The sequence below is a fragment of the Cydia splendana genome, chromosome 8 (genome assembly GCF_910591565.1).
Source record: "Cydia splendana chromosome 8, ilCydSple1.2, whole genome shotgun sequence".
Classification (NCBI taxonomy): domain Eukaryota; kingdom Metazoa; phylum Arthropoda; class Insecta; order Lepidoptera; family Tortricidae; genus Cydia; species Cydia splendana.
Window position 1 is genome coordinate 20,883,130 of NC_085967.1, and position 16,064 is coordinate 20,899,193.

The 16,064-nt window shown below is 36.2% G+C and overlaps 1 protein-coding gene and 1 long non-coding RNA gene across 5 annotated transcripts in view; one reads left to right on the top strand and one right to left on the bottom strand.

Annotated features, from left to right (window-relative positions):
- The window catches only part of LOC134793034 (uncharacterized), a 459,561-nt gene that overhangs the window by 372,864 nt on the left and 70,633 nt on the right, over positions 1-16,064 (bottom strand). The window lies entirely within an intron of this gene.
- Positions 1-16,064, top strand: part of LOC134793002 (integrin alpha-8) — a 199,155-nt gene that overhangs the window by 166,846 nt on the left and 16,245 nt on the right. For 2 of the 4 annotated variants that reach the window (XM_063764511.1, XM_063764513.1), the window contains exons 5-6: positions 30-50; positions 1,571-1,632. In XM_063764511.1, the coding sequence (XP_063620581.1) occupies positions 30-50; positions 1,571-1,632 (83 nt within the window). The remainder of the gene's footprint in view (positions 1-29; positions 51-1,570; positions 1,633-16,064) is intronic. The other 2 variants (XM_063764512.1, XM_063764515.1) reach the window with 1 other exon arrangement.

Consider the following 16,064-nt stretch of genomic DNA (forward strand, 5'->3'; position numbering starts at 1 on the left):
ACGTGTTTATTTCTATGTTCGTTGTTCAGATTTCAAAACCGTGGACGAGGGTGAGTGTACGGGAAGGTACAGTTCGATGTAATAACTGCACCCTGGACGTATTCGTAGTACACTTCGACACATGTAAAATGTATTTCATGGTACTCCCTTAACACAAAATGACATATCAATATCACTTAAGGTGACAGTCCATTTCCAACGACAGCAGCACTACCGTTCATTTTACTATGGAAATTGACAATAACACCGACGCGTTCGTACTAGTAGTGCAGCTGCGGTCAGAAATGGAATGTTACCCTTAAAAGAGTCACTTTAAATTACAGCTGTGCAAGTTTCAAACTGTTGGAGATTTCTCGGAAAATTTAAGAAAACTTCATAGGAAATTAAGGATGCTTTCAGTTTGAAAATGGAAAATTTCGATCCTCGTACAAGAATATGAGAAGATTCCGAAATTTTTCAATGTGGAAATTTCGCAATTTTGGAGACATTTTACGGCACATTAGTGCTTTAAACGTTGTTGCTACAATTATCGTACAATTTTGATTAACTAATTAATGTACATTTTGAGATGCTACTCTATTTTCATTATGTCATTTTGTGTAATTAAGTGGCAGAATAATCCATATATCACCCAACTTTTTTTATATCCTATAACTTTCCACTAAATCCCCATTTTCAGATCCCATTTAGATACCATTTTACCGCCATGAATAAATATTTCACGTAAATAAAATCACTTTATATATTATAGCACAAATGTCATGTCAGCATTGTGTGAATGTTGTGCGGAATCGTATCTTCGCCTATCTTATAGCCCAATTTTAAAACACGCAAGGCACAATTTTGTATTATATAAAAAATGGTAACATCAAACTGCAGATGTGGAGCTAGTAATTGAACTTACTGATTTTAAGTAGAAAGTGTCCAACAGGACGACTACTAAAAGATAGGAATGAAATCTACGGCAACACATATATAAAATAATCAAAAATTCAAAATATATTTATATCAAGAAATCAGCATTCCAAGAGAAGCAGTACTGTGATCCCCACACTAGGCTCAGCCTGTATCGTGGGAATCTTTGAGAAATACAGAATACCGATACCGAAACTCAAAATCCCATACAAAATGACACTTAACGCGATCGCGTACGTCGCGTCACGCTGTCGTATGAAATTTACACCAGGTGGCTTAGCACGGTCGCGTTTTTATCCCTTGTCACCATGCCTGTCACGTTCTAACAAGTATGTAAGTGCAAAAGTGACAGGCATAGTGATAGTCGATAAAAATGGAACCGTGCTGAGCCCACTGGGGTACATGATGATAGATAGAGAAATTTACGTTTCCATAAATTATTTAAGTTTCTATTGGCATTTTATTTCAACTATTGACATCTTGACTAGACCCTTTGTGGTTTCAGTTGTCGATGTTATCACTTTTTACCGCTACCTATATAAAATTGCTCCTTGTAGTGTAAGATTGGGCTTTAATGCAAGAGCACTTCGACTGTGACCTATTTGATGTTTCTGTTGTATTCTTCAAAACATTCATTGTATTTTTTATATTCCAGCGAGCCATGGGAACAGGAAGACTGGGGTGTGCCAGGCTGGATTCTCTGCTGCTATTTCCAAGGTATGTTGGGCTTTTTTTTGCAACTCCAATCGACACAATTTTGTCAACTAAATACTTCTCCTAAATACCACCATACAAATATATTGCCAGTTGTATTTGTAATTAATAGTGACGTTACCGTATGTTTGAATTTCTTTTGATTTGTAATCCAACGATATGAAAGAAATGTACGTAACTGTGTTCCTATTAAAAATTGATTAAATTACATTGAAAAATTTGTACTACGGGCAGTACCGTGGGCATTACGAGGATATAATATATGTAGACTGATGTAAATGATGCAACATATGGAATACTTATAATTGTTAATAATTACCTAGTAAATTTTATTGTAGGACTATTCGAATGAAAATTTGCTTTTTATTTTTCAAAAACGGAAAGACATCGTGTACAAATAAAGAAAAACACAAGTAACCTGTATCCTGACTTCCAATTCTGTCAAAAATAACTATTTTCAAACTCTTTATCTTGGCGCCGTCTCTTTCTTGAATAAATAGACGTTAAAAAAAACAAATATGGCGTCCTTCCATTTCGCGATCTCGCGACCGCTTAAAAATCCAATTGTCCCAAATATAGACGCGGATAAAACAGCAATAAAACAATTCGCTATATTGAGTACTATTTCGAAATAGGCCTCCGTTTTTGCAAAGACAATAAAACTTTAATAATTCATAAGGCTGCGCAAGTCACGTGCGATGTATAAAGCCTTAAACCGACAAGGTCCTAAATCACTTCAGTGGCTTTGTAAGATAGGTCCTTGTTGTACCAAGTGTTTACATCAGACATGGCAAAAATAAGGTATTCCCACGACCACCGTATCACGTTTTACATGAGTTTTCTGCTAAATTTTGAATGTCTGTCGTGGGTTTAGCGAGCATCTCTCATACTGTATTTATGTCAAACACATACACATTCAGAAATCTTTATTAGGTAGGTACCTACTAATATTCAGTTTAGGCATAATCATTACAATGAGTACCTATCAAAAAACTACCTCCGTTTGGGTCATACACATTTTATTGTATGCTTGACTCATTCGCGTCTTTCCTGTAGACATCGCAAAGTTAATGATCCAAAAGTAATTTTTACGCTGCATGGTAAAAATTACGGCTGGTGGGATACATTTTTGAAGTAGGTACTTGAGACTCAAATAAGAAAAACTTGATATCTACTACCCGGGTCGATAACTTTTGATGTAGGTATTGTCCACAGAAGTGACCTTTTTCTAAAATAATTTTGACCCGTTTAGTAAAAACTGTAATTAAAAACTCGACGATGTTCTGTATTATCGTTCACTTGTCCCAAATATTCTTAATTTTAATTTCATTTTAGTATCATTAGCTTAATTAAAGCTTAACTTTTAATGAAATGGTAAAATTACTTAATAAACAACATTCTTTATTACCACTGTCATATTATTGACAACACTAAAGCTTTATATAAAATCAGAACGATTAACCCACAATTTGGGCTTAATAAAATAAAAAGGTCATTTTATGGTCAATTTGCCTTGATACCTTAAATGCCGCATTCTGTTGTAAGAACTTTACCGAGTATTCTCTTGAGCGTTACGAGTCGAATGTTCGATCTAACTAGTGTAATAAATGGGTAAATTGCAAAAAAAATTACATAGTTAAGCACCTGTAATTAGTCTAATGTTAATTGATTCCATTGTGTTACCGCAGTTAAGCCATTTCTATTTAAGTTAGATGCATGAAAATGCTATAGACTTATATGTGTACGAAATAAGTACAATAAATACAATACAATTTACATAGTTAATTTTCGTAACACAAATGAATGAGTTAAGACTCACAGCTTCTTAACTGCGCTTAATTACGTACAATTTTTTTTTGCAATTCACTCAAATACGTGCCGACAACAGGAGAGTTGAGATCAAAGATATACCGTCATGTAAGATATGTACCTACACTCACACAGCTACATACATACGTGTCGCTTAACTTCAAACTCGGGCCATTCGACCCTCTCTCAGCAAATATCTACCCTATTTAACCTTTTACCGAAATCGCATAATCTGACAGATGGATTTACCCGCGTTTGAAGTTAAGCGACTGATATTAGATACTTACGTGGTACTACGTACGTGCCTACTGATTGTAAAATAGGTAGTGAATGAACGAATGAGCGAATGTGATTTAAGTGTACGATATCTTCTATAGCTGGTCAAGCAGATCTTGTCAGTAGAAAAAGGCGGCAAATTTGAAAAATGTAGGCGCGAAGGGATATCGTCTCATAGAAAATTTGAATTTCGCGCCTTTTTCTACTGACAAGATTTGCTTGACCGTTTATATCTATGTTCTAAGATCCCATTACTTCAACAAAAATATTGAAAACCAATAGAGCAGTCACATTTGAACTTTGAAAATCGCGTCTTGATTTAACGTTGATTTTATTGAAATTTTTAAAGTGAAATTTGTTGAGAATGATTTGTAAATTTTATAAAGCACAATTTTGGTTCGCGTGTACTTTAGACTCGTTTTCGCTGAACAAGCGATTATAATAACTCCTTTTCCGAGAAGTTTCGAGTAAAATTGCTAATGAGATGCTAATAACGCGTATTTGGTGATGTACGCGTTTATTAAAATACACTTTCGATTTAACCTGTATGGCAAGATATTCTTTAATTATTTATTGGCAGACACAGGCCTTTTACCTACCTACCTTCTACCTCCTCCAAACCTTTAAAAAATGTAAATAATGATAAAGCTATTTCACGAAAGCGCATTTGATTGTTGAATTTGTTGATCTAAACTGCGACAGGATAAAATAATTATTTAAAAAAATACCAACCAAGTATTTTTTTTATGACGTACAAAATTACCAATTGCATTATTTCGACATTTGTCAGTTTTTCACAAAGTAATAAAACTTAAAAAATTGAAATAAATGAGAGACGCGATTTTATTAAAAAGAATAAACATGTTGCTGTCAACTCATAAGTAGACTTAATTAAGATTACAAGTTAATTAATTACATACCATTTATCATTTTTTATGCGGGTAACCCCAAATAAAGCTTTAAACCCTGTCGTTTTGCAACCCGTATATAAAACCCTATTATCTTCAAGCCATACATTTTGGGGCTCAAAACGTCACAACATCTAAATAAACCATTTAAATTCATCTCACAAGGGTCCAGAATACCTTAACAATAAAATATACCCCAAATAAAACACGTTATCATATTAGATTAGGTGTGCAACGAAATCAGGGACCCTCAGGGATGTTATCTGGAATAATTTTATGGTTAGTTTTATTTATTTGACGTGTGTAAAAACGTGAACGTTTTTTACAACTGTTTTTGGCGTAAAACTGTTTTTTTTAATGTTCTTTTGAAGAAATTAGACGGTTTTTACTCAGCAAACATCTTACTTTTAATTTTATCGTTCCTTTTCTTAATTTCGTACCATTTATACATGCAAATAAATCACGTCTCATACCAGTTATCAATCCTTTGTTAAATACTAATAAGAAGATTACGAGAAAAGTTTTATTAAAAGCTCGCAAGTAAAATAATTCTCACGAAACCTAACTAACGCATAATGTGTATACAGATGTAGTTCATAATTATTTTCCATCGTTTTTTCACGGAAACGTACGAACGTGTTTTGCTATTTCAGTCAGCCTCGTTACAAATAAAAACCGGGCAAGTGCGAGTCGGGCTCGCGCACGAAGGGTTCCGTACCATAATGCAAAAAACAGCAAAAAAAAAAACGGTCACCCATCCAAGTACTGACCCCGCCCGACGTTGCTTAACTTCGGTCAAAAATCACGTTTGATGTATGGGAGCCCCACTTAAATCTTTATTTTATTCTGTTTTTAGTATTTGTTGTTATAGCGGCAACAGAAATACATCATCTGTGAAAATTTCAACTGTCTACGGTTCGTGAGATACAGCCTGGTGACAGACGGACGGACGGACGGACAGACGGACGGACGGACGGACAGCGAAGTCTTAGTAATAGGGTCCCGTTTTACCCTTTGGGTACGGAACCCTAAAAAGTACTGAGGTTGACTGAAGTAGCATGACAAATACTTACGAAAGTACGATGGAAAATAATTAAGTACCACACCTGTATTACGCTACGTACACACATCATCAATAAATAGTAACGGATGAAGCAACGATGCAAAAGTAACTGCTAGAATTTTCTTCCAAAGAGAGATATATCCCTATAGAACGATATCTCTTTTTGTGGTGCTATAAGATAATAGTACTTAGATAACTTTGATTCGTAGTTTAATCCATTACCTTTGATGCTGACAGTACAACTTCGTACTTAGTTTTTTCTTTTTAAATACATAAAACGGCGGCGCCGCAACAGATGTTTGTCTTTCGGCGAACAGTAGCACATCTCAAGATGCCGCCATCTCTATTATACTTCAAATTACTCTTAAACAAGCCACAACTACATCTATTCAAAAATATACTCTGTTCCCGAAGCCTGTAGATTCAAAATCAAATAACGGTGATATTTGTTGAACAGCTCGGACACCTAAGTCTTACGTGCTTGGTTTCGCTAAGCGCATCTACAACATGTACCTATTACATCTGAACTGAACTAGCGCAGATCGTTTGACTCAAAATACCAATATAAATTGATCTCTGATTACCAAAAAATATTTTTCTACTCGTCGACATTAATGGTTGAATGATGACTTCGTATACCAAACTATATTTACACACTTTTCACTATGAGTTCCCGACTCAATTATAATGACTTCATTACGAAACGCTTAAGAGAACTATAACTAATGAGTTTGACCAATCACGTCTCGCCGCGGTCAACAGGACAAAACCAAAGGATAGAACAAAATACATCAACGCGCTTCTATTTAATAGATAAGGAGTTCGTTGATGTCTTTTGTTGTATCATTTTATCTACTGAGATACTTATTTACCTAATTTTGTTTAGTTATTTAGATTGTATAGTAGAAAAAGTATTGTACACAATAGTCATATAATCAAGCTTTTCAATCTCGTACCTTACTTAGGCCACTCAGCAAGCTTCGTGGTCTATACACGGTACTTGACTAGAAAGCTCTCCATTATATCACGTTTGTATAAAATACTATACTGGTCTAGAGGTAGTAACACTGTTCTACCTGAGACTATGTATTGTGAAATAATAGCGGTGCTAAAACAGTGTAAAGCACTAAAACGCAACATACCTGCCTTGAATTTACGTCGTATGTCCACATACTCAAGATAACACATCAACATGTTAGAAAGACGTAAAGGATTTTAGTTGTCTCAAACTGTTTCTGAGCGCAAGCGAGCTTTTGCCTTCGACTATCACGTATTAGATGGTCTCTAGAGACGTAGGAACTTTATGTAGTCAGATATCAAATAGCTTGGGCTAAGAACACCAAAGATAAGAGGTATAACAAGCCAAACGCACATACAACATTTTGTCCACAAAGTGACCGCCGTATGTCCACGGTAAGGTTCATTTGATGTGCGATAAAAGTGAATAATTGTAGACGTTTGTGCAACAGTTTAAAGTTAGTATTGCACCGGTTTAATGTTCCTTTTTATTCCTTAAATGGACGTTGAGGTGTTAAAGAGTTTATTCCACAGTTCCTTTAAAGTCTTTTAACGGCGATTTAGAGTTTAGATTTAATCTCCATTATGGTTAACTAGAGGTTTACCAGCCCCTTTATTTAGCTGTCAAGTAAACTTAACTCATTAATTACTGGTAGGTCTGTTTTACGAGTTATATGACCCTTAAAATTATTTGAAGAATCGGGATTTATTCGCTCCAAATAAATTACGTTTATGCTTAATCTTTTCGTAAATGTAAAGTGCGAAAATTGTAAAAGTTCAATAAACTCTGAATAATGACATCGAAACTATAGCGGCCTCTTATAATTAATACCTACACTATCTCCTTTAGGGATCCTTACCCAAAGGATAAAAACGGGATCCCTATTACTAAGAGTAAGACTCCACTGTCCGTCTGTCTGTCACCAGGCTGTATCTCATGAACCGTGATAGCTAGACAGTTGAAATTTTCACACATGATGTATTACTGTTGCCGCTATAACAACCAATACTAAAAAGTATGGAACCCTCGGTGGGCGAGTCCGACTCGCACTTGTCCGCTTTTATTCTCTTTCCGCACATGTGTGTAAAGTTAGCTTATATTGTTATATAATTTACTTAAGATTCCGACCTTCAATAGTTTTCTAATCATTATGTTGTCTATTTAGAAATATTGTCATTACAATTTATTTATTTACCGTATGAATAAGTTAGGTAGTTTATTGACAGAGTTATAAATCATTCCATTTCAATCGCACTCAACGACTTGAAAAGGCTTGCCAACTTTAAAGGCAAACGTCGGAATAAGCGCGCAGACATCCTTATAAAGGCGAATGAATAAATTCCGAAATATGTCACATTTGTATCTTATTGCAACGCTACTCTTTGTAATACAAAATTCCCTGTCACTACGAGTTTACCAATATGGCTCGTCCGTAAGCGTCTTGGTGTGGTTACCCATATCTTAAAGCTGCAGAGTTATACGCTCAAGACCAGTAAACTCTTGAAAATTTGTTACAAGGGGTATGTCTTCGCGCTAGCCCAATGAGGACTGGGGATTTCAAATATACCTTTGAATTTATTCCCATGTGTTTAGGTTATCTCACGGTGTTTTCCTTTATCGAAAAATCTTAAGCCATAGAAAGTCATTGCTTACTATTACTAGTTAGTAACTACCAGCCGGATTTTGAAACGATGACCTCCACCAGAAGCCGCTAGCTTTGCCGGTCAGCTTTTACTGGTGTTTATTCTGGTTCCCAAGAGCGTTAGACTCGCCTTCCTTCAACATTATGGTTGGAATAACTTTAGCAAAATAGCCGATGCGGCAGTCATTTGCAGACAATAGCGTTTCGGCGGGAGCGGACGCCTTGACCGCTTACGGAATAAGGATTTGTCTGCTTTTATACTCTTTGCGAGTATTTACGGGCTGACTTTCAATGTTTGTTTTTGTAAACACATTTTGTACCTTTATTATATTTGTCAGAATCACCCACTAGAGGTACGTGGTATTTATCAGGGCTATAATAGTCCTAGTAGGACAAGTAGGTGAAATTAGATGGAAAGGTTGAATTGAGTTAACATAACATCTCATCTTTTTGAGTTTCTCTCTTGACTAAACATTATTTATAACCGCAATAACTTTACAATCCCTCAACCACGGGCTTTTTTGCTGGTGACCACAAACTACATGCATTTTCGGTTACGCTTGGCTGACTTGACTTCAACCCTACGAAATTGGTTTTCTCGAGGTTTATCAGGTTGTGAATGGGTCAAAAGTAACTTGAAATGGGTTCGTTTAAAGCGCGCGGTTGTTTTATGTGATAATGACACTACATTGTTTTACGCCACGGTAAGTGTATTGTCATTTTTCTTACATTTCGTTGATTGCATGCGTTCAACACTGCATTTATCGCATAAAACAACGGTTTATGCGTCGCTGTTTCGTTTTTCTTTGGACTTGCTTGGGCACGCTTAGAAATGAAGACCAAAGGTGCAAAATTGCGTTTTTCTTTCACCGGGAATTCGTGTCGAAAGCAATCTGTCAATCCCATCAAACTTTCGGTTGGAAAGCGGTGCCTTTCATATGTTAACGCAGTCAATAATCATAATAGCAAAGGCTAATTTTATCTGTCATAAAGTTGGCACTTTCACAACTTAATATTCAATTATTGGCAATAGCTTCATGGATCATAAAATGCATGTTACGTAGCAGAGTTACCCTTTGAATGGCTGACAATATGGTTGCCGTGTTGTTAGTGCTGCTGCCTTTAAAATATAGTTTATGGATGCAAAATAGGTAGGTACACAATGTTGTCAAAGAAGACCGACAGGTTTTGAAAGGCTAAGCAAAGCTTAGGCTTTGGTCTCCGGTTGACGCCGTACGCTGCGTACAGCATTACAATGTTTGGGAAAACAGCATTTATACTCGTATCTTAGATCGTTTGACTTTGGCTGGATACTACGTGAAAAGCGTTTAAAAACAAGATGATACACTAAAATGCCTATAATATTTATCGCGTGACAAGAACGCGTGGTTTGTGCGGTATGTTTTGTTTTAAACAATGTTTTGTTTGTAAACAAACAGAAAACGCGTGCATAAATATTAATTTTACGCCAAATTGAAAAGGCTAACTTTCTTCGTAGCTAAATAAGCGATGCCCATGGAGTAAATAAACCAACTTTTCAAATCTCGTATCTTACTTAACAATTTTTTGCAACTTAAACTTTTTTCAATGGTCTTAAGATTGAAGTTTGAATGGAATAATCATATTCATAAGAGGCTATAATAAGGCTGTACTTTTGTCAGAGTAAACATTGGTTTTGGGAGATTTAGTATTGATTTATGTCTTCGAGTGGTTTCTTTGGAAATTACCGTGTAATGGGAGAGTTTTATTCCAAAAAGGCCTTTGGGTGTTCAATGATCGATGGAAGTTGACCATCTAGACTTGAAGAACAGAATGTTGTAAGTTATGTACCTACCGTACGGCCCTGAATTTAAATTGGGATTGCGAAAGAACAATGGGTAGGTAGGTATACCTAGACCAGTAAAGTTTTGTAATCCGTGTACGAATGATCTGGTTCAGGACGAGGACTTTTTGACGAGGGTAAATAGTAGAAGAGCATGATCTCCCACAAGGATCTCCTCAAGGATCTGTTACCCTCATCCAACAGTTTTCTTTCTGTACAAAAGATAGTACGAAGTTCTGTACGAAAGCCCACAGACTTCGCTGGTTCGATCACCTACTCAGTATGGGAGAGGATCGGGCTGTCAAGAGGGCGTTCTTGTGACGACCGACTGCTAGCCGTCCGGTGGGTCGGCCCAGGTGTCGCTGGGAAAACAGTGTGACGGCGGATCTGCTTCAGCTTCGCGTCAGTAACTGGCAGGAAGTTGCGCAGGATTGGGGACAGATGGCACGCTCTCGTTTCAGAGGCCAATATTATCTTTGGATCGCTGAGCCAAAATAGTTAGTTATACCCAGCCTATTTGAATCCGGGCTTACCTACTACAGGCAGAGCGATTTTACCTGGCTTTTACAAAAAAAGAAACATTAACAGTTGGAGAAATACCCGTTGAAAATTGTTAATACCTTGTAGTTATTTTCACATTAGCATGCGCTAAAGGGCAGATAAGCGCCGCCGCGCAACTGCCGCTCCATTCTCTTTGCTTGCATCTTGTTAGGATAACCAATATTTAAATAACCTCGAAAACTCTAAGAACTATGCGTATTGAAGTCCATCATCAATGCACCGCTGCTTTCTGGACATTCATTGTTTAAGGAACCTAAATATGAAAGAAGAAGGAAGGCCACTTACGGTTCTTATGGTCCTGCTGCAGTTAGACACAGCTATCTGCTAAAGCGAGAGCGCAATACCTCTATTACAGCCCCACTCTAGCAGCATCTTTTCTGTCATGCAGGTTCTTGACTTATCGCCATGAAGGATCTAACTATTTTAGGTTGCCTTCTATCTTAGAGCATTTAATAACTGGAGTCGCCTTTAAGAGCTCACCCATAAGAGCTCTGCCGAAAAACTTGCACAATTGTACAAATCATGTAGAAATAGCAATGCATTTGACGTCCCCTCCCCCGCAAAAAATGCACAGAAAATGACAGTAATGACGTCTCCAGTTACTAAATGCTCTAAGCCTTAAATACTGTTCTTCAGTGTATGGCTTTAGAGTTTGCTTGGTAACTTATTTGGACCGCGCAAGTGCATCGCCTGTCTTTCTATGCATACGCTGTGGAAGCGTTTGCTAGCATGCAAATAAAAAACAATACGTACATACTCGTATATGATTTTTTTGACACTTATTTGACTAGAAATCCGGTGTTACCAAGTAACATTTTTGGATTATCTTTATTGAATTTCTACTCTTTCCTATAATAGTATAATATTTACGAGAAGCTACTTAATCCTCGGTGTACGTCGGCAATAAGCCTGCGCGCAACGTCGCATATTCATCGCGGCGCGGGCGCACGATTCAATGCTAAATTTAATGTCCTAGCTTTTATTGATTTTAGGGTTGTCTCCTTTTTAGTGGCGTGGGAAAGTTTATATTTTCTCTGGATAAATGATGTATGTCTACTTTCAAAAGCTAATACCGACTATAGTTGATACGAAATATCTAGCTATATACCTCATATCAGAGATATATATAACTCCGTATAAGATAAATAAAGTCTAAGAAAAAAACGTGCCTCGGACGGCCAAGGAAAAGTCATTCTCGAATAGATGGCGCCATTACCTTTGGCCTATTCTCGGCTAGATGGCGTTAACGACACCGTTTGGTATTTAACAATTTTAACACATATCAGTGAAAGAACATGGGTCAGTATGGAACAATAAAAAATAAGAATCATTTATCCGTAAACATATTTTGATTATTTTATACATTTTCAATTTTATTTTAAGTTTTAATCGTGTGTCGATAGATGGCAGTAAATGTACCGTGACTACAAAATTGACAATGACAGGACCCCTCTATACTATCTATTCTCTTTGCTCATATCTTAGATTATTAATTGCAAATTGCTTGTTCCTTGTAAGATATTACGTACTAATACTAATAGTATAAGCGTCACACATGCAAAAATGATCTAAGTTATTTGATTTGTTTTGGTATGGCCCTTACATTTAGGTACTTATATTATAGCACAGAATAAATAATAGTACTAGGTACAGAAGACTCACTCTCTAACAAAACGCGTCTGTTACGATCAGCACAGATATGGCCGCTAGGTGGCGACAGCGCCACTCGCGGCTTATGGCAAACCCCAAAATTGGGGCCGAACGGATGTACTTTTAGCTACCTGTAGCAAAGCGACCAAACCGCGGAGTGAGCCACGCCTGATTATAGGTAAATTCACGAAAACCGCCTCGGATTATATGAGAATTTTGACAATTGAGTACAAATCTCGCACCAACTCTTATGAATTAACCTACATGTAATTAATAATTATGCTTTATAATCTATGTATTCAGGTAGGTACATATATATATGTATTATAATTATCTATAAGTAACTTTCTCATTGTCAATCAATCAACAAAGATCAGACCCCGACAAAAACACCCGATTGACAAAACTAACAAAGCAAAACACATGTTTAACATTTTTTTAAGCGGTTTTTTTGTGAAGTTTTTATCAAAGCTCCAAGCTTTCATTGAGATATCTTATGCCTTCATCAACTCTGTTAACTCACAATGAGCCTTATTGCCAAGATATAAGGTACAACGACGATCAATTAATGGTGCTGGTTAAAGTACTTTCACATATATGTATATATATTTTTTGCCGGATACTTTTTTTGCCTTTTTTTGTTGAAGGTTACTGTATCTTTAAGGGTTTCAAGTAAATCCGTACTTCTGTTTTGAGTGCAACAATGATTTGAAAGCAGAAGCAGTGATGGTGATGATTGATGACTTGATATTTATTTTATTTTTTAATTTTCCAAACTTGAGAATTCTACGTGAAATATTTCAAATGTTTTTAGGTACCAAACTAATAATTTTCTGGGTCTAGTCAATTACATAGAAGAAGATATACCTAATATCACAAATATATTATTTTGAATGGAACGTAGGTAATGCTACTTTTTAAACTTGCTAGTGAAAAAACTTACGCGGCAGTGACAAGGATGCAACAAGGACTTTGTCACTGTCACCTCTTGTTTACATACAAGTGAATGCCAGTGAGCGGGATCGGACATTTTTTTGTCAGTTTTGGGTGTAAAAAACCGGCCCAGTGCGAGTCGGACTCGCAAACGAAGGGTTCCGTACCATTATCTATAAAAACGGTCACCCATCCAATTACTGACCCCGCCCGACGTTGCTTAACTTCGGTCAAAAATCACGTTTGTTGTATGGGAGCCCCGCTTAAATCTTTATTTTATTTGTTGTTATAGCGGCAACAGAAATACATCATCTGTGAAAATTTCAACTGTCTAGCTATCACGGTTCGTGAGATACAGCCTGGTGACAGATAGACGGACGGACGGACGGACGGACGGACGGACGGACGGACGGACGGACAGCGGAGTCTTAGTAATAGGGTCCCGTTTTACCCTTTGGGTACGGAACCCTAAAAACACAGACACAAGAACTGATTATTTTCAGTAGCAATTTTAGTGTCGTGTGCTGAGCAGGTGTAAACTTTTACAAAGGTAGTTTAGAATTTTGGTCGGCATGAGAAAAAATAAGTTAATTTCCTAATGTTTACATGTACCTAAACCTATTGAGAGCTATAAAAATCAATAGACTGGATTTAACTAGTTTTGAAAAACATTAAACAATTTACTTACTTACATATTGATTGCAGCTATTTACTATTTCACTTACAAGTGCTTTAGGAACTATTTAATCAAATTAGATACCTACATTTCAAAAAATCCCGGCTAAATTACTTTGAGAATGCGTTCACTGCGACATTTACTTACACTTTACAATAACATAAACTTCCTAGTATAGTTGAATTATCGAGAAGATGGAATTGCATTTGTAGTGGTTGTATGCTGATAGTACAAGAAAATAGAAAATTCAAATATAGAATGCCTGTAAACAAACAATACTACTACATATGCAATTCCACGCTCTCGATGATTCAACTATACACATGCGTAGATTATAAATTAAAGTACACAGATTTATAACGCCATGATAACCATGGGCCTCCACTTAAAATATCGTAAAAATGAACTCCAGCTTTATCTATCCTGACACCCCCAATCAGTCGTCCGAAGTGGAGAGTGGACCTATAAAAATATACAGGCCAGTCGTAAAAACAGGGCTATCAAACGACACTTTGTACTCGAGGCTTGATTGCCATGTGTTAATTTCAATTGATCTTTTAGAGCACAGTTGATACAGTGAAAGTGGTGAAACTTATAAGCAAAACACGATTCAAGAAACATTTTTTTTAATTCAAGATATACAATTGTCCATGATACCTGCACTATGCTATAAATATTTGTCTCGCAGGATGCCACTTTTCCTAGATTGTCAGTTACATTAGGCGCTATAATAGTTTGTGTTATAGTTGAATTATCGAGAAGATGGAATTGCATTTGTAGTGGTTGTATGCTGATAGTACAAGAAAATAGAAAATTCAAATATAGAATGCCTGTAAACAAACAATACTACTATATATGCAATTCCACGCTCTCGATGATTCAACTATACAAGGGATCACAATGATATATTTCCGTCAAGGGCGTACATTGAATCCTGAATGAAGCGATGGATTCTACAATAGAATCCCGAAGGTAGTGAGGGATTCTAAAGTAGAATCCTGAGGGTAATGAGGGATTCAAGTGTTAACGCCCAAGACGAAATAATTTTGATACCGTGTGACACATACTGCTTTTCACATCAACTACGAGGAAAATAAAAAATCTTAGTGTTGACACAATCTGATGCTTAAACAGATTATTAAAGTTAAAAAAATTATGTGCATAAAAATGTAAAAATAGTGTGCTTGATCCCTCCTAGCAGGGAGGAAAAGTACCACTTTGATCCCTCCTAGCAGGGAAGAAAAAGCTCTTTTCCGAATAGGTGGTGTGAAAAAGAATGTAGTAATGTTATATGAAAATAATATAAATTGCTGTAAGATTCTCCAAATTATCGTTGTGATTTGAGTTGTACATGTACACAAACATCAGTATTAAAAACCAAGTTGTTAGTTGTGTATCCTTTTACTAACAAAGGATACACAACTAACATGAGCATAATTTAGGGTTTTGAAAATTACCTTCGTTTTCAATTATTTGTCACTCTTATATTTCTTTTTTGTTATCTTCTTACTCATTTCTTTTCCTTCTCTTTCAACTGTGCTAGTCCTGAAATATTTTAGTTAAGTCTTTGTCCGGGATTTATAGGGCCTACTTTTATTTTTAATGCTCCTTTGTAAAACTTACAAATAATTGATCCATGCAACATAAGAAATCCTTGTAGTAATATCCCGATACATTTAAATATCGACGACATATTTAAGTGCCCTGCATCTCGTTTTATCTCCAACTACATACACTTGAGACACAACACCAACTTATTTGCTGTTCTAAAAGGCCTTACTGAATTGATATAGAGTATTTTATTGCATGATTAGATGCTAGAATAGCTGTTACGTCTTTGTTCAAAAGTCTATTAGAAAAACGTATTTCAATCGTGGGATCTTCTTATCCTTACTACCTTTGCTATCTGTAGTGTCATGTAATGGAAGTAACTGAATAGTTTATATCAGCTGCCATGTGGTGACAGTTTACATTACATTTACTTACATTGATTTTTCAAGTACCTATCTTGTTTGGTTAAGTGTTGGGATCTTGCCGACATCTGTTTTTTTAACTGATTTGACAAATACAATAAAAT